At 40.3% G+C, this 23,867-nt stretch overlaps 1 protein-coding gene across 8 annotated transcripts in view; it reads left to right on the top strand.

Moving 5' to 3' along the window:
* Nucleotides 1–23,867, top strand: part of DUSP16 (dual specificity phosphatase 16) — a 170,690-nt gene that overhangs the window by 107,226 nt on the left and 39,597 nt on the right. For 6 of the 8 annotated variants that reach the window (XM_078075627.1, XM_036112037.2, XM_078075622.1 and 3 more), the window contains one exon: nucleotides 23,240–23,833. In XM_078075627.1, the coding sequence (XP_077931753.1) occupies nucleotides 23,606–23,833 (228 nt within the window). In that variant the 5' untranslated portion in view covers nucleotides 23,240–23,605. Of the gene's footprint in view, nucleotides 1–19,894; nucleotides 19,914–23,239; nucleotides 23,834–23,867 lie in introns of those variants that run through there. The other 2 variants (XM_078075626.1, XM_078075628.1) reach the window with 2 other exon arrangements.

The raw sequence follows: 23,867 nt of genomic DNA, 5'->3' as shown, positions 1-23,867 counted from the left end.
AATTGTTTTCATTTTTCCTTATGTGAGTGACTAAGAGCCTTGTTAATGTAAATATTGAGGAAGCTTGATTTTATAACCAACAATAAAAATCATGTACAGTGGAAAACCCCTTCTTCTCTTGTCTACAGTCCAACTGAAAGACAAACTCAGGCGTTTTTTTCTGGCAGATGAATGACCCGTGTTGAAGGATCTTAGATGCTGTCAGTGGCTATCTCATTATAGAATGTAATTAATGATGTTGGTTTAAAGAGATACAGTATTTTTGTGGGGGTGGGGAAATTTCCAAGTACAAATGTTAGGCAGTGTGGTATTCACTTGCCAGGAAAAAGTAGATTTATACAAGTTTTTAGTAAAAGTTATTGTGAAATCATTGGAGATTTTTATTATGGAAATGACCCTTCATTCATTCATTAAAATAAGCACTTTGGCTTCTGAGTCTGGTAGGCTTATTTTTTTGGACAAAAGATCCATTCTTTTTGCCAGTGGTCCTCAATATGTCATTGTTATCAGCATGAACAAGTATTTACTGAGTGACTTGTAAGAGTGAGGTATTAGAAGGGACGCAAGGAAGTATAGCATGTACTCGGTCATCAAGGAGTTTACACTTGGCACCATCTCTTTATTTTCCACTCTTCATGATTTAAACAAATCAGCATAAAAGACTCCTTATTCTTCTCCCTGGGCGTTCTTCAACTGGGGGTCCAGCACACTAGTCTCCATTTTCCTAGGCTGGGGGATAAAGTCACAGTTAGAAGGGGAGGCCAGTCCACTCGAGGTCCTCAAGTGGCCATTTCTCCTTCCCTCCTGTGACTGCAGACCTGTGCCACTTGCTCGGAGAGCAGTGTGATAGCTGGCTGCTTCTGTAGGTTAGTTGGGGAGAAGGAAGACAGTGTCCTGGGGCACTTCTTGGCTCCTTTAAATGTGAAAGTTTGGGAGGGACACAGCAAGAAAAAGCGAGAGATCTATTTTTTTTTTCTTTTTTCTTATTGTGGTAAAAACAACATAAAATTTGCCATCTTAACTAGTAGTGTTAAGTATGTTCACTTTGTTGTAAAACCTATTTTTAGAACCTTTTCATCTTGCAAATCTGAAACTCTTTACTCATTAACCAGCAAATCCCCGTTTCTCCCTGCCCTCAGCCCCTGGTAACCATTCTACATTCTGTTTCTATGATGTCGACTATTTTAGATATTTCATGTAAGTGGAATCATATAGTGTTTGTCTTTTTGTGACTTATTTTGCTTAGCATAATGTCTTCGCGGTTCACCCATGTTGTGGCATGTGACAGGATTTCCTTCCTTTTGAAAGTTGATTAATATTGTATTACCATTTTATGTATAACCACACTTTGTTTATTCATCTGTCGATAGACATTTGAGTTGCTTTTAGTCATTATGAATAATGCTGCTATGAACATGGGTGTACAAATATCTCTTAGAGACCCTGCTTTCAGTTCCATTAGATGTATATCCAGAAGTTGATAGCTGTATCATTTGGTAGTTCTATTTTTAATTTTTTGAGGAGCTACCATGTTGTTTTGCATAATGGTTGCACCATTTTATAATCCCACCAAGAGTGCACAAGGTTCTGAGCATCTTCTATATACTTGTTGGCCATTTGTATATCCTCTCTGGAGAAATGTTTAAGTGGGTTATTTGATTTTTTTTGGTAAGATGCCATTTTGTTTTTAAAATATGGATTGGCAACTTAGAACTACTCACAGATCAGGTGTGATAACGCAGAGATACAAAAATGGAATGAGTGGAGTATAGGAACTGCAAAGTAGCCTTACCCATCTCTAGCTATTAACACTACAGCTGCTTAGTTGAGGGCTTTGTATTCCAAAGAGAATTTGAGGCCTCACATTCATTCTCCTACTCTTCCTCTTCTTCCTCATTACCTATGAAACCATGGGGATAGACAAGATGATAACTGAGGTGTTAAAAATCTTAGTTTTGAGAGTATTGCCTTTTACCACCTGACCTCGAGCTGCCAACATTTCCTTTGATCCTCAGTAATACTGACCCCTAGAGAGAGAAATCTTTGTTGATGGCTAATAAGAAGCACTCCACAAAAGCTTTGTCAGATCTTTGGTTTTTTACTTTTACAGATTTTACTCCTTTTGCTCTGGTGGTATGACCCTCAAATCCTGAGCCTGATTACTTCTTTTACTACTACTCTACGCAAGTCCCTCAGTGGGTATGTTGTACTTTGCCCTGGAGATATACGGCAGGTGTTGTTTTTTAAAAACCTACTCACATGTCCAAAGTTCATCGGACAGCATATTTGTTGTTTTAAATTCACAGAGCAAACAGAACACCCAGTCCAAACTCAGTGAATTTTTATTTCTGTAAAACCAGCTATATTTTTGAGTTAAATGCCAGCTTTAAAGAAGTGTTACCCAACTGATTTGTTTATTCTTTGTGGCTTTCATAGTGATAGTGTGGTAGGAATTAAAAGAAGTAATGTGATTGTGGTGGTTGAGGTTGAAGGATACTGTGGACTGTGCTATAATATGCTTAGAATTACTTGTAGATTTCAGGTACTTGATATTTAAAATTTTTTTGCATCTTATGGATACTATTTGGCAGATGACCAGTCTTCAGGGATCTCATCTTAGTTATATCACCATATCACCCTGTGGTGCTCTGACTTAAAATGCTCTAATGCTACTGGCACTCTATGAGGTAAGAGCAACAAGTAAAGTCCAGTAAACCAAATATGAATGGGTGAGGAATGTGCATGGTGGCCCAGAAAGAGGGAGGAGTTCATAGTGCTTGCAGTAGAACTCAAGATAACCAGTCCAGTATTGCCTTTGTGCTTGGCTATCCATGACCTCTGCATTGCTTTCTGGTATGTTGTCAGGTCTCAATGGAACATTACCAATCTCTTCTTTTGCCAAGGTACTGAATAGAGCTGAGTGTGTGAACAGGGGAGGTAATGCAGAAGACTAAGGTAACTTCAGAGAGCTACTGTGTGGGAAGCTGCCAAAATGTATAGAGCCACCCTCGGTCATTCTTAACCTAGATTATATAGAACTCAAGAATTGAAAATGCATTTGATAACATTATGACAGTTTCATTGCAAAAGATTATTTAGGCCCTGTGGGGCTTCTCATCACCCGTCTCTCTGATTATGGTTGGTCATTTAGTTGTGAAAAAACACGACCCCCAGAGAACAGGTAAAGTGAGAATATAAAACTAACTTATGGTTGGTAATTAGTAGGCCAGAATTCATTAATGTCCTCATTATCAAAAGTGTAAGATTTCCCCACCAAATGATAGCATTTCATAAATTTATAATATATACAACTATCAGATGTTTTCATTATTTATCCATTTATGTTGCATGGGAAATACATTTTTTACTATAATTTCATTTCTGGTTTCTAAACATATACAGTGTTACTCATTAACAACATTAATATCATTTGTAATAGAAGTTCTCTTCCCTTTCGGATGCTTCAGAATCCACATTTTAAACATTCGAGTGGTACGTATGGCTCTAAGACTGATTTGGTCACCATTTCTCTGATCTGTTTTGTATTTGGTGGGGAAAGATTTGCTAGGAAATGTGACTGAAGCAATCCTACAATTTTGGCTAGATAGTAGCTTTTAGAATAGCATTAGACTTCATTGTCCAGGTACCTTTTTATCAGAGTAACTTAAAATTCAGTCATAATTTGTGTGATAATAAGTAAGCTTTTTCTAATTAAATAGGGAATATACATTTTGATAGTATTCAAAAATCAATATAATTCACCACATTACCTGTAAAAATAGAGAAATCATATGACTATCTCAATATATTCAGGAGAAGCATTTGTTAAAACACAGTATCTGTTCATGATACAAAGCTCTTAACAAACAAAAATAGAGACTTCCTAAATATGATACCAAGTTCTGGTAAGGATAGAGAGCAAACGGAATTTTCATGTGTTTCTGGTCGAGTGCAAAATGGTACAATTGCTTTGGAAAACAGTTTGGCAGGGTCTTATAAAGGTAAGTGTACACTTCTCATATGACTCATCAGCCCTACTCTTAGGTATTTACTTAAAAATGCAAAGTTATGTTCCCTCAAAAGCCTGTATTCAAATGGTCATGCAGCTTTATGTGTAATCACCAGTAACTAGAAAGAACCCAAATTTCCTACAGCTGGTGAATGAATACACTAAGTGCGGTACATCCCTACAAACTATTGATGTATGCCACAACATAGATAAGTCTTAAAAGCATTATACTGAGTGAAAGAAGCCACTCTCAAAAAGTTACACACTGTGTAATTCAATTTAAGTCATATTCTAGAAGGGCAAAACTGTAGGTATGGAGAACAGGTGAGTGGTTGCCAGGCTTTCAGGGTGGGGGAAGGTGTTGATTACAAAGGAGTGGCATGAGGGAATTTTTTGGGGTGATGGAACTGTTCTGTATCGTGGTCGTAGGGATGTTTACATTTGGTCAAGACTCCTAGAACTGTACACCAGAAAATATGAATTTTACTTCATGTAGATTAAAAATAATACTTTGTTAAAGGTAAGTTCAGTAGTATTCCTAGATATGACGTCTGTATACAAAATATGTATTTATGTATAACAGTAATAACCAGAAGATGAAGTTTTGAGAAAGATGATATTTATAATATCATCAAAAAATTCAAATACCTAGGACTAAATAAATCTAATGAAAGATGTCCAAAATCATTACACAAGCTGATTCTAAAATTTATAGAGAAACACAAACAGCAAAACAGCAATTATAACTGTAGTTATAATATGTAGTATTACATTAAAGCTTTTCTTTTTCATCATACCTCCGATCCAGTAAATCCACGCTTAAGTGTATACCCAGAAGAAATGTGTACTTTTGTTCACCAAAAGTCACATACAGGAACGTTCATAGTACAGTTTATAACAACTCCAAACTGGAAACAGCCTAGATGGCCTGTCAGTAGAAGAATGGATAGGTACACTGTCATATATTCAGTGAAATACTATATAGCAGTGAACAGGAGAAGCTATTGCTATTTACAACAACATGGGCTCAAATATAGTGTTGAACAAAAGAGTTTAGACAGGCAAAAACAGGCAAAACGAACCTGGTGTAAGAAGTTGGGATAGCAGTGACGTTTATAGGGAAGGAGATTAATTGATGGGATAGTACATGAAGCCAGCTTCTGGAGTCTTCTATTCCTTGATCAGGATGGTAGCTACAGGGGCGCTTGGGTGGCTCAGTTGTTAGGCGTCTGCCTTTGACTCAGGGTCCTGGGATCGAGCCCCGCACCGGGCTCCCTGCTCGGCGGGAAGCCTGCTTCTCCCTCTCCCACTCCCCCTGCTTGTGTTCCCTCTCTCGCTGTGTCTCTCTCTGTCAAAAAAAAAAAAAAAAAAAGGATGGTAGTTACATGAATATGCTAACTTTGTTAAGAGTTCTTTGGTTGTACATTCATACTTGTATGCTTTCTAGTATACATGTTGTATTTGAATTTTAAAAAGTTTATTAAGAGAGATTTTGAGTTAACTAGGAGAGAATGGCATCCAGATTGTGTTAGTTTTAGGAAACTTTACATTATCAGTGTTGTAGGAGAGAAAATTATTCCTATCTACAAATAAATAAATAGCTTCATAAATACATAGAGAACAGTTTTAAATTATTTCCTGACTAAATCAACACATGCCTGAGCTGCTTAGGTTTTAATTGCTTCTGCTGCTAGGGAGAACCCCGTTCTTCCTATATCCCTATTGTTTTGTTGCTTTTTGTTTCACAAAATAGTATGTTTTTGAAATAAGTCACAGAGATGAAAAGTACAGCATAGGGAATAGAGTCAGTAATATTTTAATAACATCGTATGGTGAAAGATGGTGACTACACTTATTGTGGCCAGCACTGAGTAATATACAGACTTGTCGAATCATTATGTTGTACACTTGAAACTAATATAACCTTGTGTGTCAACTATACTTCAATAAAAAAAGAACTTAAAAAAAGAATATATTTGTGGAAACCATTCTACATCAGTACATATAGACATCTTTTTAGACAGCCATAAGGAATAATACTACATTGATACAAAAATATATTTAACCCATTTATTTACTGACATTGAGATTGTTTGTTTCTGACTTTTTACAATTATAAACATGTTTTTCAGTGAACAGTATTTCACATATAATATACTTGGGCAAATATTTATATGGGACAAATTATTGGAAGTAGAATTTTTGTATCTTAGAGTATGTATATTTTTTGTATATTTTAAACTGTTTGGAAATAATTTTAAACGTACAGAAAAGAAAAAATCAATATTTACTATTAACAGTTTGCTCCCTTTGCTTTATCATCTGCTCTCTCTTCATGTATATACCTGATATATTTTTTCCACTTGAGAATAAGTTAGACACATCACGGCCCTTTATCCCCAACCACTTCAGTGGGTCTCCAAAGAACAAGGGTGTTCTACCCATAGTAGAGCTGTCAACTGCAGTAAACCTACATTGACTTAATACCCTTATCCTTTCTATCACTTGTATTCCAGTCTTGTCAGTTGATCCAATAAGAGTCTTCATAGCATTTTTTCCCTCTAGTACAGGATCCAGTTGAAGATCAGACACTGCATTTACTTGTCATGTATCTTTTTAATTTTCTTTTATTTGGTATAGTTCCTTGGCCTTTGTCTTTTTTTTTTTTAAATAACTTTATTGGGATATCATTCACATACCGTACAATTTACCCTTTAAAAAAATTGAGATCTAATTCACAACTATAAAGTTCATTTTTTTAAAGTAAAAAAAAAAAAAATCAGTGTTTTTTGGTATGCCCACGGAACCATGCAAGCATCGCAACTGTCTAACTCCAGAACATTTTTATCACCCCTCCCAAATGCTGGACACATTAACAGTCATTCCCCATCACCTCCATCCCCCCACCCCAGGCAGCCTCTGGCAAACCACTGATCTGTCTGTCTCTCTAAATTTGCCTATTCTGGGCATTTCATATATACAGATTCATATAATACATAGCCTTTTGTGTCTGGCTTCTTTCACTTAGGATAATGTTTTCAAAACTTGTCCATGTCGTAGCAGGTATCAATTTTCATTTGTTTTTATGGCTGAATAATATTCCATTGTGTGGCTATATACCATGTTTTACATAGCCATTCATCATATAAATGCTGCTGTGAACATTCTTGTACAGGTTTTTGTGCCTGTTTTCAGTCCTCTCTTACCTAAATTCTCATCTAGGCTTCATATGTCATTATAGCAGTCAGCAGAACTTTCTTGGTCCTTGTTTCCTTGCGGGTTTGTACTGGATCATGAGTAATCAGACACAATTGTTGGAAGACATGGCAGTTTTGTCATTCTGAAGTGGTCTGTGGACTAAAAAGTTTGAGGATCGTAAAGTCTAGGCAGCTAACGTCTGTCTACAACTGTTCTAGGTTGTCCAGCTCTTGAGCGCTTACACCTTTGCCTGCCTTACTGGACCTTCCAATAAAACGGACTGATTTTACTAGGACTTCCTCTTTTACTTTTCCTGCTTACATTTTGTAGGAGATGCTCACAGGCAGAAACGTCAGTATAATCTTGTCAGATAACTGTCAGAGTCATAGAGCCGTCCTTCCCTTTCACGCTTCTCTTTAGGTTTATATTTGTGTTGGGGGAGGGGGCTGCGCGTACCTGGGATCTGAAGGAGGGGGAACTGTCTGCCCTCTCCACCCGTCCCCCCTTCCCTCTGCTAAGTCAGTGCTGCAAACTGCCTGCCTCCTGAAGATGAATCTGTGTTAAGTGTTTCCTGGCAGGAAGCAGCCAGCCTCAGGGTCCAGCTGAAAAGAAGTTGCCTCCAGAGTTTGTAAAAGAGTGTGCTGGCTAGTAATGTCCCCACTCCCTCCAAATTTCTCTTGGCCAGAAGTTATTTGTGAATACAAAGAGATTGTATAGCACCCTAAGGAGTTGGGGTAGGAGAGCATCCAGAGTAAATATAGGTTGGTGAGATTTATCATCTCCTCCTTGTTGACTTTCAGACTTCACCACTAGAAATTCTTCCTCTTGTCCCACTCTTGGAGCACCCCTGTACACAGCTTTACAGGTATCTGGTGCACACATTTTATTTCTATGGGATTGTGTCATCCAAAGATGCCTGGACAAAAAGGTTTGCATAAACCAGATGTTCAGAAACGGTTATATAAGTGAATGAGCCACAAGTTAGACCCAGTACTCAAGGGGGAGAGTCAAATGAGCATTTTTTAGTCTGGTGTTTCTTCTGTTGTACGTTAATAAGGTATATTATGAATAAAAACTTCTGACTCTGGTTGCATGCTACCTTTTCTTTCTTTCCTTTTTTTTTTTTTTTTTTTTAAAGTAACTACTGGCACAACCTTGAGAAGGGTGGGGATGTCCTTTATTTAATGTAATAGAGATCGTTGGCTGGAGGCCCAAATCTTGGTTTCCATCATCAGCTTATTAAATGAAGTTTTACAGGATTGGATCAGAGGGAGGGGTTACAAAAGATTGTATGCCCTGTGATTTGCCCTTAGTAATGGGAAATTCCTGGGTGGAGATATTTATTTAACTTCTACTCATTCACAGGTGAACACTGATCTCTGTCTTGTTCTCCCTTCAACCTTAAAAAATCTTTTCTTGATACATCTAAAAAACAGTGAAGAAAGATTGGAAACTAGATTGCTTTGACCATAAACTGTTTTATTAAGCCAGAACAGGGTTCTCTGTGCCCCAGCATATCCTTGTGGACTTTTGTTGGGTGTGGGTAAGTGAATTGTGGTCCTTCATTATTATTGGAATTATAGAAACTATGACATTGAGAACTTGATCTGTGACCTGATGATATGTTCAGAACCCCAGACTTCGAGCAGATATTATAACACGTACACTTCAAGATGTAGGTGAGATGGATTTCAGTGTAATGTGTCACCCAATTTCTCCTTTTCTCCTTAAACTCTGCCTTCCAGATGGCCTGTCTTTTGCGACCCTTCCTTGGGAGGCAGTAAAGAATCCACCTCTATCTACTTGTGTAAAAAATACTGATGCCTGGGTCCCAGTCCCCAGAGATTCTCACTTATTGGTCTGAGATACATCAGGCTATTTAAGAGTTCCCCAGGTGATTTTAATGTGCAGCCACGGTTCAGAACTACTGTGTTAGCCAAAATGCTCCTCCATTAATCCTGTATTGAGTTATTCCCTTTTCAGCAAGTGTTAAAATTTATAAAGTACGATTCTCCTGCATACTTAACTGTGTTCTCACAGTGACCCTGTGAAGCAGACAAGCTTCTGCTTTCAGAGTTCCTTATTCTTCATGAATGTTCTGTGGGACTTGTTTCATCATTTTGTTCTCTACTTCTTACATGGCTATTTCTTCTTTTTTTAAAATATTTTATTTTTAAATAATCTCTATACCCAGTGTGAGGTTCGAACCCACAACCTTGAGATCAAGAGTCACAGGTGCCCCTCGCATGGCTGTTTCTCTGCAAATAGTGGTGAGGCTGTCTCTCCTCACAGCCACACATACCAGGTGTTTAGAAGGGTGTATTTTTTCTCATCTTTTGAAATCTATTGCTTTCTGTGCCTTTCAGGAGCCTATTAAAATTTGCAAAATGTTTGGTAAGACCTATAGGGTTGTGGAAAGCACTACTCTATGGGAGCTCTGGTTTCTGTTCCATCATTAATGAATTGTGTGACTTTGGGCAAGTACTTAACATTTTATAAAAGAGATATTATTGACCCATCAGAAGGCGTGCACTAGGAGTGGAATGGAATGCCTGCTTCGGCTTTGAGACTTGAATTCTCTCAGGCTGATATCCCGTTCTTCCCATTATTGGCAATTCCCATTGCCATTTTCACTTCAAACACAGCTTTTGTACCTTTTGTCCTCCAGGTGAGAGAGAGACTGAGAATCAGTAGGTCTTGACAACTGATTGAATGCAAACATTGAGAGAATCAAATGTTATCTTTAGGACCGTGTTTTTCAAACTTGCCTGATCCGAAGAACCTCCTGGGACATTTATTAAATGTCACAGTCTCCACTTGAGACCTCAATTATCAGTCTCCAGGGACGGAGCCTGGGTGATCATTTTTATCATATTTTAAATCAAATTCCTTAAGTGATCCTTGGAGTTAGACAAAACTGAGAAGTTGCTCTATAGGAAATTGAGTATAGTAGGTGGTCAATAAATGAATACATGTTTATTCCACTAATCTATTTAATTTTTCTTCCTCGAGTTTTACTTTTTTTTTAAATTTTATTTATTTATTTGACAGAGGGAGAGACAACGAGAGAGGGAACACAAGCAAGGGGGAGTGTGAGAGGGAGAAGCAGGCTTCCTGCCGAGCAGGGAGCCCGATGCAGGGCTCCATCCCAGGACCCTGGGATCATGACCTGAGCCGAAGGCAGACGCTTAACGACTGAGCCACCCAGGCGCCCCGAGTTTTACATTTTAGCTATGGTCCATAACCCCAGAATTCAGAAGGACAAATGCTTTTTGCAAAAGAAAAAACTGAATGTTTGGGTTTTGCTTAGAGGGCCTTTTAGTCTCTGATAGTGTTCTGTGATGCTTAACTATATTGATAGCAAATGGTGGTAGGTTTCTTTTGTACCTATTTGAGAATCTGTGCAGTGAGATGAAACACTGGAGCCTTGTAAGCATTATCGTTGGGAGTCTATGCCGTGGACTACCTTTTATATGAGATGGTGAAACTAGGTATTTTGGTATTTAAGTCATTGAATTCTTAATGGACAGTACTGTGGTCTGCTTTCAGATTACTGCTTTCAGTATTAATTTCAACTAAATTTCACTTGTGGCAAACTTACTTTACTTGTAATGATTGTGCATTCAGTTTTAATTTTGCGGTCTTTGGTACTGGAGGTTACTTTTGGAAAAGGGACATTGCCCTGTACTAAATTGTATATGTTTATATTGCTTTGTATGGAATACATATGAATGCTTCACACCTTGAAGCAGGGGTGTTGTAGGGATGTGTGATTAAATTTTTAAAAATCTCTAATTTTTTTTCACACTATTAAGTCACTGTTGGATGAATCCCATGATTCTGTATTAAAACTTACTTTGATTAATGATTCATACAAAAGAATTACCTTCTTCTTCTGAATAGCATGAGCATGACATGAGTTACCACTGATTAAAATATATATGCCTTAGATTTTTTGTTGAAAAAGATATATATCTTTTATATATGCATATATGTACATGTGTGTCTGTATGTGTGTGTATGTGTATAATGGAAATGTTAGAAATTACTGAAAAATATATAGGAGGAAGTCACCCGTAATGCCAACATTCAGCATCTACCTCTGTTCGCATTCTGCTTTACTTATTTTGGCCTTTTAAATATGACTAATTCTTCTGTTTTATGAACAGTGACCTAACTAGTAAAACTTGAACCTGTTGCTCATTTCGCTTGATATTGGCTCATTTGGTTTTTATTGTAGAATAACTTGATAATGTACTCTAAACAGCCATTTTCATGGACAGCTTCAGTCAGGAAGTCCATTATTTAATAAGGGTATATTTTGTGCCAGGCATACTGCCTTGGATTTACAACATCACCAGTTCCTTAGGTCTTTCCTTTCCTGTCGGATTTTATAGTCCTCACTCTAGGCAGAGCCCATCTTTAGACAACGAAAATTGTGTAGATTATAACTAGTCAGTCTCCTTGCTTCCATTTTCTCCTTATTTCAATCCATAGAAAGTTATGGGTGAAATTCTTCCAGCAGTGTTCTCATGTTCTGTTCATAAAGCTCGCAGTGGCTTCAGTGGCTTTAGACTTCAGGAATCCACACCAGCTGGCCCCTTCCACTTCACCAACTAGTTGTGTTACTCGCTGTTACAGTCTCTGCTCTAGCCCGGGAAATCTACACACAGCTTATCCCTCTGCTTCTGCTCATGCGTGTTCTTCATCTGGAATTTTCTTCCCTCTTCTCTCTGGCAGTTCATGTCCCTGTTTTCCTTTTTCGACTTGCTCTACACCTGCTAGCATGTGCAAATGTCATTTTTCAACTAAATAATATCAGGGGCTTTCCATCCATTCTGGTTCCCCCCCACCCCACAGTGCTCCATATTGTTTTAGAAACCTAAGTTAATTCACCTTAAACCAATACAGACACAGGTATTTTTCAGAGCGGGAAAGTGTCCCCTGCTTACCTGCTGCACGTGGCATGCCTGAACCTGGCTGACGTCACACCAGAATGTAGTACCATCCAAAAGGTGACAGAATAACTCTTAGAAAAAAAAAAAAAGAACCAGATAGCGAATAGGAACACCATGCTCTTACACTGTCATTCTTGAGCAAGTGTTTTCAGGAAATCTGTTTTTCTGGACTCATGGGTATTTATTTTATGCTGTGGATTATAATCCATTACTGTTTATTTTGCTATTTAAATTGTTTGGGAAATCCTCTTTAAAATACGAGCCAATAGAACTGGGAGCTGAGATAGGGGCCTGTAGTTTCTAAGTTTTCCACTCTACCTTTTCTTCTCTTTGAAGGTCCTCGGGTTGGGCTTGGGCTCAACCGAGAAGAGAACTAGTGGCCCCCCTGAGGCCAGTGGTGCAGGAAGAAGGGCAAGGCGGGGACACTGCGGGTGCAGGTGTCAGTCAGACTCTTGATGAAGACAGCTTCGTCCACACGTGCAGAGCTTACTTTTCTGCTCTAAAAATCTGAGCACTAGATGACAAAATAATTCAGATCTTGTTCATTTTCTGAGCAATCTAGTGTGGAAACATTGAGAATTTGTGAGCAATCTAGTGTGGAAACATTGAGAATTTGTGTCTTCCTCTGAGGTTTAGAGAGGGGTTTTACCTGTAGCACTTGAGAGCTGGTGAGAACAGAGGATACTAAGTTAATCATCTCTCCTCAGTATAGCCATGTGTGAAACACTCAACTGGAGAAGTTTCTCTCTCCCCTCTGAAATAAAACTTTTTATTTTACAGTAGCAAATAAAAGAGTTCCAAGGTTGATTGAACACCTGAGTCTGCGGATGACTGTCTCAGAGCGGTCTGGAGCAGTTGTGGGTGCTCCTTGTAATAGCAGCCCTTATCCAGGGCCTTGGCACTTCCCCCACAACAGAAAGCAGATCCGTGACAAGGGCTTAACCGGAGAAGAGTCTTGGTTATCATCATGAAGGGAGAAATGATGATGAAGGGGAGAGAGAGGGAGGGAGGGAGAGGGAGACAGGGGAACAGCAAAGCCTCTAAGAACAAATAAGAGCAGGGAAAGGACAGTTAGATGATGGGAGGGAGCCAAATTACTGGGAAAAGCTAGACGGTGAAAAGGACAGAATGGAAAAAGTCACTCTAGGATGAGGACAGGGAGGATTCTGATTCTTATCGTGGCTGCTCGGTCCCCTGGCTGTCCTGTGGCGCTGCCGTTCTTCGCCCGGGTCCTGGCCTTGCCATCCACTTTGCCCTGTGGTACAGCTTCCTGATACCATTAGGACCCCGGGCCCCAGAAGGGGAAGTGTGAGGACAGATGCAGTGACTTAAATTAGCACAGCCTAGAAGCCTGGAGTGGACAGTACGCTGCTGCCGCCCCCTCTTCCTCTGCCCCTGGTCTCCCTCCCCTTAGTTTTCACCTGGTGGAGTCACAGGCCGCGGAGGGGGCTCCTGGTGCCGTGGGGCTGGCAGAGAAGTGGAAGTCATTGCCTTGGAGCAGACCTCGGAAATCCTTCTCCACAAAACAAATGATCTGGAACAGTTGCCCTGCTGTTTGTGGACCCCTTGCCCAGGAGTTACATTTTGATTTGTGTGTTGTAGGACATAAGCTGTAACTCTGTAACGTGGTGGCTTAACGATCAAATCAGGCCTGGAGCGCTGTCCCATGGAAGCACCTCACTGAGGCCTGAGATGCGTTGACCGTGACATCATCACGTCCTTAGTGAAGTAGTCCTTAGATGTTAAGTGATATCAGGAGTCCTTCCTTCGCAGGTGAGGAAACCACAGGCTTGGGGATGTCGGTGACTCTTGCTGTGACGTGTTAGTGTCTTTGTAGAGGAGCTAAAATTAGGAACAGGGTCTCCTGAATCCTCTCTTGAGTCTTCTGGTCCACGGTTGTTGTTTTTAAAAACGATACACTGTAAAACCTCACTTGTTTCTAAATTCCCAGATTTGTTTTTGGCGTCGAGGGCAAAGAAAATGAGCCGGCCTGGGATGGAGGTGATCGGCACAGAGGGGAAGAAGCCTGTCGTGGAGGTTTTTGCGATTGTAGGGTTACGGAGCTCCTGCTTTCACTGTTAGTGGAGCTGAGCAAGGGGCCTGCAGCTCCCCCGGGCCTGGCTGCTTTCCTGAGTGGGCGGCCCCAGAGTTATTTTTAGCCTCAGGGCCTTGGAAGCAGGTGTGGTCCAGGCTTGAAGGCCACGCCTGGAATGTGTTCAAGTCTTGCTGTGTGTGTCTATTTAGGAGCTCAGAACAGTGAGGAGACTGCTGTGTATACTTTGTTAAAAGAATTTGTGCTTTTCCAGTGAGAGGAAATCAAAGTCCTACTGGGTTTCATTTGTGATGCTTTAAGCAGGTTTATTTTGGAAACTTTATAAATTGAAATACATTTTAAGAGTGTTAGGGAATATATTAATTTTTAAACTAGCTATAAATTCCTCGTGTACAGAAGAAACCTTTCATATTAAGAGTCATACCCCAACTGACCTACTGAAAGTCCAGGTTTATAGTCCTAAGTGTGTGATTTAAAATTTAATTTTTCCTGTCTCCCTCCCTCCAACATTATTGTTATTGAAAATAATTCTTTGTAAGTTCTTTTGTGAAGCAGAAATGCAGCTTTTACCTTGAGGGTCAACATCAGTTTTCCTGTATTGTATTTGCTCATCTTTTTACCTTGTTCCACCCCACACTTTTCTTAACAGTCCTGATAAGGAGCAACCTACAGGACTGCTGTAGGCACATTAGTGGCTCTGAGTCTTTGTCATGCCCTTTTTCTGAGACTTTTTGTACTTCCCAAGATTGTGGAAAATAATATAATAAATATTACTTTTAATTACCCAGCAAAACTATTGTGACATTTTGAATGTACCTGTCCTGTGTGCATGTATGTGTGTAGCTGTTTGAGGTTCTACTTTACCTCCTGTTTTGTAACTTGATTTTATTCTCTTCATGTATCATGACCATCTTTCATTGTTAAGAGGTATGCTTTTACACCATGATTTAAAAATGCTGCATGGTACTGTGTTGCAGGATTTATTATAATTTGTAAGTTACTTAGTCCTCTTCTGTTACACATGTAGGCTTTTTCCCAGTATTTCTCATGTGTCTTTTAACTGAAAGGTGAAGCATTTTCTTGGAAGTCACTTTGAAAACATCCTTGTAAGCCATGTTGACATTATTTTCAGGAGAATATAGTTTGCCATTCTGGTTTTACTTATTTTAGTATTAAGGGATTTAAAGTAGATAACATTCCAGAATATTTTACAAACTTGGGCTCAAGTGGGAGTGATGGAAGGTTTGGTGTTGATGGTTTCTAATTGTTTTCCATTGCTTGTTCCTAGAACCTTCTGATCTTCTTTGGAAAAAATTAAATTATATCCTCTCTTCCACTAGACTGTGTTCCAAATTGTCCAGATGTCTACCCTGGTCTTAATATTGTTAGTAATTTCACTCTGCCAGGAGAGTACACCTTATCTTTCATGTAGTGGAATTTTGTTGTATTGGGGGTGGAGTGGGCTAAAAGTGGTGCATGGATAAAGGTTATAAGCTGACAGTAGTGTTACCAACCCCTTGAGTACAGTTATCTAACTTACAGAGTCCTTGTGGTAAATATTTGATACACCTTCTGACAGGGAGAACTCCTTGAACGCATTTAAAAAGTTTTTAATTTAAAGATCCTTTAAACTCCCTTCTTGTTCAGATGTGTTCAACCTATATCTTGTTTAACCTGTCTTTGATATTTTACTACATTCTATGATACATTTGCTACATTCTACATTCTGTGCTATAAAACCAGGATTCCATTATTAGGTACAACACATCTGTAGAGTTGGAAGAATTGTATTAAATTAATACTAATAGTAATCTTTCTTATTACAGTCTTTTCATACAGAAACTTTTTATTCATTTGCCAAGGAATGCACAATATAGGAACCTCAGCTTCTCCGTTTGAAGCTTTAAGAACAAACTATACCGAACGTGTGTGTGTGTGTGTGTGTGTGTGTGTGTGTTTCACACTGAAGTTAAATGTTTGAGTGCCTGGAAATGCTTCATTTCCAAAACATATAACCGTCATTCTGAAGAAAGACGGAGCACCTGCCACGTCCTCTGTTAGCCCTCGCCCAGTTCTGCATTACCTTGGCCAGTACTGTATTCATTGGCCTCAGGCCTTTGACGTAGAGAGCCGCAGCCTTCCTGGTACCACGCCTCACTCTCCCCTCCTCTTGATTTGTACTTCACCATCAGAGTAACACATTCTCTGACTACTCTGTTTAAAATTGCAGCTGCCCACCGCAGCTCTCCGTCTTCCTCCCCTGCTTGGTTTTTGCTCCGTAGCGCTTGCCGCCATCTGTCCTGCAGCCTGGTGTCCTGCTGCTGTCTGTTGTGTCTCCCGTCAGTGAATTAGAAGCTCCGGAGAACAGGAGTCCTCACCCAGCTCATTTTTGCTGCATTTCTCCGGAGTGCCTAGCACTTCCTAGGTGCCCAATAACTATCTGTGGGTTGAGTGAGTGAGTTACAGTAGGCCTGACAGGTGCTCAAGGAGACCAAGATGTACATGTTAGTCCCCATCTGAGCTCTGTTTGGTTTGGTCTGAATCTTTCCTCTCTGCCTCCAGGCCACCTTTATTGCAAATATCTTTCCAAAACGTTGTCTCTTGACTCTCGGTTTACACCAACCACTGGCCACTTTTTCTCTTACCCAGAGACTTCATCCAAGGATCCTTCCATTCCCATTCCGTTAACACCACCTCATATCCAGGCCCCTCTTCCAGGGAGTAGAGTCCTTAGTTGGACTAAGGTGCCTGGAGAAAGCATTACACGTGAGAGGGGTAAGTCAGGGAGCCGTGGGTGCAAGGGGTAGGTCTAGAATAGGCACATGGTGCGGCGGAAGGAGGGGGGGAGCAGGGGAGCTCTGGTGGATCAGGGAAGGGGAAGCTAGTGAGACAGACAGGTGAGCATAAACAGGAAGCAGCGCTAAGAAGGAAAGATGGAGGCTCCAGCTGAGCCAATACCAAGAGTGCGGTGCTCTTCCTGAGCAGAAACTTGGTGAAGTCTTCTCTCTGATCCGGACTGTACCTGGGCTGGCCTGTGTCTGAAGCAAAGACAGTCTTTTTAGTCTTTGAAGCATGGCTGCTCTTCCAGTCTTTATCTGTGGGTCCTTGAGGAAGCCTCCGATAGGAGCGGGTGCTCTCAACAGTGCCGTAAGTCGGTGAGAGATGGCTAGGTTTTATGGTGCTAACAAGTGCTCTCTCTGTATCCAGACGCTTGTGCTTCAAGCAGTCTATCCCATTATTGCCACCATTTGTCAGAATGTGTCCTCTATTTTGGGGTAAGAAAATATGGTCAAGACATTAATAGGCAACTGAAAGTACATTAAGCTCATATAGTCTTCTTGGCTTTGGTGAGGGTGGTTTTTTGTTTATTTTGTTTATTTTTTTAATTGAATGTATTTTACCAAATATCAGACTTCAGAATTTCTGTTAGGGTTTACCCACAGCATATGAGGCAAAGTTGCTTTCATCAGTATAGACGGTCAAAGTCAAAGATGTTCTTCCTTGTTTCCAGACATCATAGCCTGCTTTTTTCCCTTTTGATTTGTTCAGTTTTTCTGTTACTGAAAATCTACATTTAAGGCTCTGCTGAAAGGCTGTTTAGTGTATCTTGTTGCCTATTTCTTCACTTTTATTGGAGGAAAAATTTTAAGACTGGCTTGTAGTTTAGTAAAAGCAAACTTCCCACCTGATTATAGCCTATCCATAAATTCTCTGAGAATTTGAACTTGAGCTCAAGCCCAACCAAATAAAGCTCAGTCACTTTCTTTGCTAAACAGGCCATTTAAGCACCCCATAGCCATAGGATCCTTTTCCTTCTGAGAATTTCTTTGTGAAGGAAGTATTTAAAATGGAAATGTGCCTCTCTGAGGGGTAGCCGCTGAGTCCCCATAGGTCCCACCTCTCAGGCCTGCAGGCTTGTTCCCGGAGCCCTGTCCCTCACCTGCCTGCTGCAGCCCTTGCTGAGGGCCTGAGGCCGCAGTGCTTGCCAACGGATGAGCTGTTGCTGTTGGCAGAAAATAGCCCATGGGTCGCTAGAAGGGGGAGACTGTGTGTGGGGGAGGTTCTCACCTTCTTTCTGGCGGGATATACAAAGTGTCAGTATGACTGACCTGGAAGCCAGGGTCTATCTTGCCTGGAAAGTTGAAGAAAGTAACAAACACCTCAGAGAACAGGAGGGAGATGCTTAATGGAATCATTTAAAAACAACCTTAATCCTTAAAAAATTTTCTATTTGGGCACTAGCTTTAAGGCTGTGTTATGAGTAGTGAAGAAAATAAAAAGAAAAAAATTTTTCCTTTTATAGCTAATTACTTTAGAGGCAAATACTGGTATTCAAACTGTACATTGTTCTTTTAATTAAAACATTCCACTTGTTCACCTTATCATTAAAACAGTCTTAGGCTTATGGTCCTCTGACATAACTAATTCAGTGGTATACTTCATTTCATTGATACTCTGCAGAGTAGAGTGAATTTCAGTAAATAAAACTCTACTAATTTCCATGATAAAATCATAGATAAATTTCCGTACATGAAATAAATTACACATAAACTTAAAAATTGTATATTAAAGGAGGAAGGATCTTATACAATTTATGTTACTATTAAATATTAAAATATAAAAGAAGTTGTTTGGTAAAATGTAAAATATACCAAAATTGGCCTTTCTTAAGGGGATTTGCCCATTTTGTTCACTGACCTGTATAGTAATTTTGTTGTACTAAAATGTTTCCACAGCCTATCTCTTTCCCTTCATAAATAAAGTTTTTTAAAATGTTCATTTCTGAAAGTGGGATACTTGGCAAGTATTTGTTTAGTGGCCCTAGTTAAGGTTACTAGTCTTTGGTGTGATAAATACTGGTTTCTTGACTTTTTTTTTTTTTAGAGAAATAGAAAACTTTATTCAATGCATAGAAAAGGATTCTTTAGTTGTCTTCTGAAGGGCCTACTGCCACCCAAATTTCCTTGATGGTAGACTGGGGGCACCCCATCAATCTCAGAATAGTCTTCCAGCTGCTCCAGCCACCTGCCCCATCTCCTGAGCGTCGGGCATGGGCCAGGCTCCTCACTGTGGTCCCCACGCAGCCAAGAGGGCAATGAGAAAAAAATCACACTGTAGTATTTTAAGTGAAAGAAAAAATCAGGATGCACAAGTGTATGTACTGTGTAACCAGTTGAACAAAGGGAGAAAGGGGAAAGACTATATATTTGTGTCTCATTCTGTATTCATTTAAAAAAAAAAAAATCTTTGGGAGAAGTCAGAAGAAACTGTTCACTGTGGTTTCCAGTACAGGGCAGGGGGAGGACCTGGGCAGATGGGACAAGGGTCGGAGAAGGATTTTCAGTGTTTTCCCGTTTTTCACTTAATGTATTTGTTGGAGTTTCAGTATTATGGCAATTTTTAATAGCTTTGTTGAAATGTAACAAACATACAGTAAACTGTACATATTCCTGGTATGTATAAATTTTATACCTTTTTTTTTTAAGTTGTACCAGTCCCTTTTTTTTTTTTTTTTAAGATTTTATTTATTTATTTGACAGATAGAGAAAGAGCACAAGTAGGCAGAGCGGCAGGTGGAGGGAGAGGGAGAAGCAGGCTCTCCACTGAGCAGGGAGCCCGATGCAGGGCTCGATCCCAGGACCCTGGGATCATGACCTGAGCCGAAGGCAGACACTTCACCGACTGAGCCACCCAAGTACCCCATTTTTATACCTTTTTTTGGGCCAGTGAATGTGTTATCTATTAAAAGTGGAAAGAAAAGGGGTGCCTGGCTGGCTTAGTCAGTGGAGTGTGTGATTATTGATCTCGGGGTCATGAGTTCGAGCCCCACATTGGGTGTGGAGATTACTTAAAAAAATAAAATCTTGGGGCGCCTGGGTGGCTCAGATGGTTAAGCATCTACCTTTGGCTCAGGTCATGATCTCCAGGTCCTAGGATCCAGCCCCATGTCGGGCTGCCTGCTCAGCGGGGAGTCTGCTTCTTCCTCTCCCTCTGCCTGTTTTTCCCCCTGCTTGTGCTCTCTCTGTCTCTCTCCCTCTCAAATGAATAAATAAAATCTTTTTAAAAATGGAAAGAAAATAGTTAAAACTTTAAAAATCATTTAAATAAATCGATAAATAGTAAAGCTGGTCTGCCCTGGCTTTTGTAATACGCATCTGGGCCCTTAAGGTTCAATCTAAGAATGTTTATTCCTTTTGACTTCTTGTAGAAATTTTGGGTAAGATTAGCTTCATAGTTTTGCCAACAATAAAATGTTCTCTTACCATCTTTTAAATCCTACCTGATGCAAAAGTTTTCAAAAACAAAACTGTCACAGGCATGTTCCCGATCTCAAGGTATTGACATTCATCAGAATGAACATGAATGCCCAGAAATTTCTAAATTAGAGTTGCAGCCTAGGATGAGGATTTAACCAAAATTCTCTGGCTGTAAATAAATAAGGTTTAAGGCTATTGTTCCCCTACCCCCCTCACCCCCTTGGCAGGGCTCTGCCTCACATAATCTATTTGGGACTATAGAACATCAGAGTTTGGGCATAAAAGTATAACAGGAGGGCTCCAGCTGGCCTCAGTATGACATGAAAGGGTGTAACTTTATCTTCATTTCACATTCAGTGCTTTGCTTCAATTACATCCTCATACTAGGGTCACTTTGCCCAGACCTTTCCTTTTTGTATCTGGAAGTCCTGACTCTGGTTCTCTGGGTAAGGATGGCCATTTTCTGCCCAGTAGAACTGCATGCTGTAGCCTCTCTTTGGTTTTGGTGATTTGGGCTTAGGAGATTTGGCTGAAGGGAAGCAAAGATGAGAACTTTCTGATTCAACTTTTGCATGTTTGCTGTCTTCTCCCTCTCTTTGTCCCTTGATCTGCTAACCCAGATAATTGCTTTGTCCCATCCGGATTTTTATCATCGAGAGGAGCCAATCAGACTCGGATACCCAGTGCCATTGTTGGAATCAACTTGCTCCTGTTCTCAGATTTCCACTTTCTGTGCCACCAGGGCACCCTCATGGACAAGTTGGGCCATTCTTTCTCAGTCCAGTTCCATTATGGGAACAGGTACTTAGGGAAAACAGGGTAACCCAGTAGTGGGAGCCCTGGTTTGGGAGTCAGACAATCTGAGTACAGGACCTCACACTGCTGTGAACTATGTCACTGAGCAGTCGGGACTCATTTCGACGCTGCATCCTTGGTAGGCGCTTTGCCAAAGTATATTCCGTTGATTGACTATACATACAGATTCTCTGTTCTAGTTTCTTCGGTTGAAGATAGAGATGATTTTTGTACCTCATTGCCAGTAAGCTATACTAAAAATACATTAATATAATGAAGACAAGAAATGGACAAATACTGTGTTCTGTGGAGCTGATTTGTAAGGTGCAGGAGCAGAAGAGATGATTTCTCAGGTGCCTTCTAACTCCGTGTGTGTCTGGTTCTGAGAGAGAGGGCGCAGCTCGCTTGAAGCTGGATTATACAGGAGGGCAGAATGGCTTCTGTGTTTACCTGCTGGATGAGGTCTTTTAGATTCCCGATGCAAGGCAGCTCTGGTCGCCATTGGTATCTTTAGAGCAGCTTCCTTCCTTTCTCTATATAAGTAGTTGTGTTTTTACTGACTTCAGGTAACCTTGATAATTTTGTCCTCCAGACAGACTTTGTGAGGAGACAAGGCCTGTATTATAGCTACATTTTATAGATGAGGAACGTGTGGGTCAGGGAGGTTATATGATTTTCCAGAGTTAAGTAACAGGTAAATGGCACAGCCACTCCTCTTGGTTTCCTCACTGTACTTCTCCATGCTTCAGTCTCTCAGCTGTAAGTCTGGAATTAGGAACAGGACCCAATGTTGTCTGAGGGTTTTACCATCCTGATCGGAAATCAGTTAACTAGATATTTATTCAGTATTTTAAATCATTTGTGGAGGATTTTACTTACAACAGCGTGAGTTGAGTATCTTCTGTGCAAAGCACTATGGAGATAGGAAATACAATACAAAACCTCTGCCATTACATAGTTTACCCTGTAGAAGGTGAATGCCAGCAGTGGACATCTAGTGCAATGTAGTGGAGCGTTTCTTGTGAGCAGAGATGGGCCAGGGAGCTAGGAATCTGACAATATTGAAGGTCAGGGTGAGATCCAAGCTATGGGCACAAAACTCCAACAAGTGTCAATTAGGAAGTGGTCAGTTACAGGAGTTTGGCAAGAAGAGGGAGGCACTGGGTCAGGTACTAAGGGTTCTGCATGTTTGCTCTATGGTTGTTGACCTAGAGGCCCAGGTGAAGATGTGAGATTTTCTAAGGCTGGGAATCAGTGATTCTCCAAAGAATGAGGCACAAGAAAATGAGGGGTAAACCTAGGAAGGGTCAAGGAACTGGGGGAATGGACTGGCCAGGGTCATAGCAGTGAGACTGCCTTGGTGGGCGCTGGGTACATCACAGGCCCCCAGCAGTGAGCTCAGCAGTTGGTCTGACAAGAATATCAGCCATTTTTGTTCCTCCTCTTCCTTAAAAGGCAGCTGAAGTGTATGGAAAGTTTTCCTAAGGGCCATTTACAGGGGCTGCTGGGGTGCCCTGGTGTGTGTATGTGTGAGTGTACGTGTGTTCACATGCAGTGTGGGCTTGCTTACCTGGTGGTAGGCTGTTGTTCTTTGTCCTCTTTTCAAGAAATAAGCAAATAAAACGGAGGAAACCCATTTGGAAAAAATGTTACTTCAAGCAGCTTTTTACAGCTCTTTCAATCTCATACTACAAGCGTGTAATTCTGGGCCCCTAGTCACTACAATTCATGACTATGTCTTCTTTTGTCTCCTTTGAGTTTTTATATTTTGATGTAAAAGTGAATTATCAGTAGGTTTTCTGAAGCCATGCCTGTTTGTTCTTTTTGTTTGTTCAAATGAAACAGTGCATCAAGTATGAAATTAGATTAATGGAGTAAATATTATGAATCATACACTCTCGCTAATCTGATGCTCTTTCTTTTTTTTTTGACCCCATGTTTTGTTTTCTGTCTGTCTTTCTTCATGTAGGATTTTCAGTCCAGTGTAAAGCTGTTGGAGCGAGGAGCAAAGGTAAAGAATGATGTAATGCCCTGGCTGTCCCAAAGCATCTTTTGTTGTGGAATGGTTATTCCAGTCATCTCTTTATGAATCAGATGTGAGGGGCTGCTTTGTGGAAGGAGTCCTTTGCAAGAACACATCAACGGGGAAAGAGAAAGGGACATTCACTTGGAGGGCTCTTGCTGAAAATGGGTTTAACTCTCCTTTTGCCAGTCACCACCAGCCTGACCTCATACATTTTTAGTACAATGGAGTGGCTGAGCCTTTGAGTACACCACCATTACATCATCGTGGCAAATTAAAGAAGGAGGTGGGAAAAGAAGACTTATTGTTGTCATGGCCCATGAGATGATTGGAACTCAAATTGTTACTGAGAGGTTGGTGGCTCTGCTGGAAAGTGGAACGGAGAAAGTGCTGCTAATTGATAGCCGGCCATTTGTGGAATACAATACATCCCACATTTTAGAAGCCATTAATATCAACTGCTCCAAGCTTATGAAGCGAAGGTTGCAACAGGACAAAGTGTTAATTACAGAGCTCATCCAGCATTCGGCAAAACATAAGGTAAATGCTTTCTTTTTTTGCTTTTTAAAACAGA

The sequence above is a fragment of the Halichoerus grypus genome, chromosome 6, assembly GCF_964656455.1.
Source record: "Halichoerus grypus chromosome 6, mHalGry1.hap1.1, whole genome shotgun sequence".
NCBI lineage: Eukaryota > Metazoa > Chordata > Mammalia > Carnivora > Phocidae > Halichoerus > Halichoerus grypus.
The sequence above is the reverse complement of the archived record's forward strand: the minus strand, read 5'-3'. Positions and strand labels throughout refer to the sequence as shown.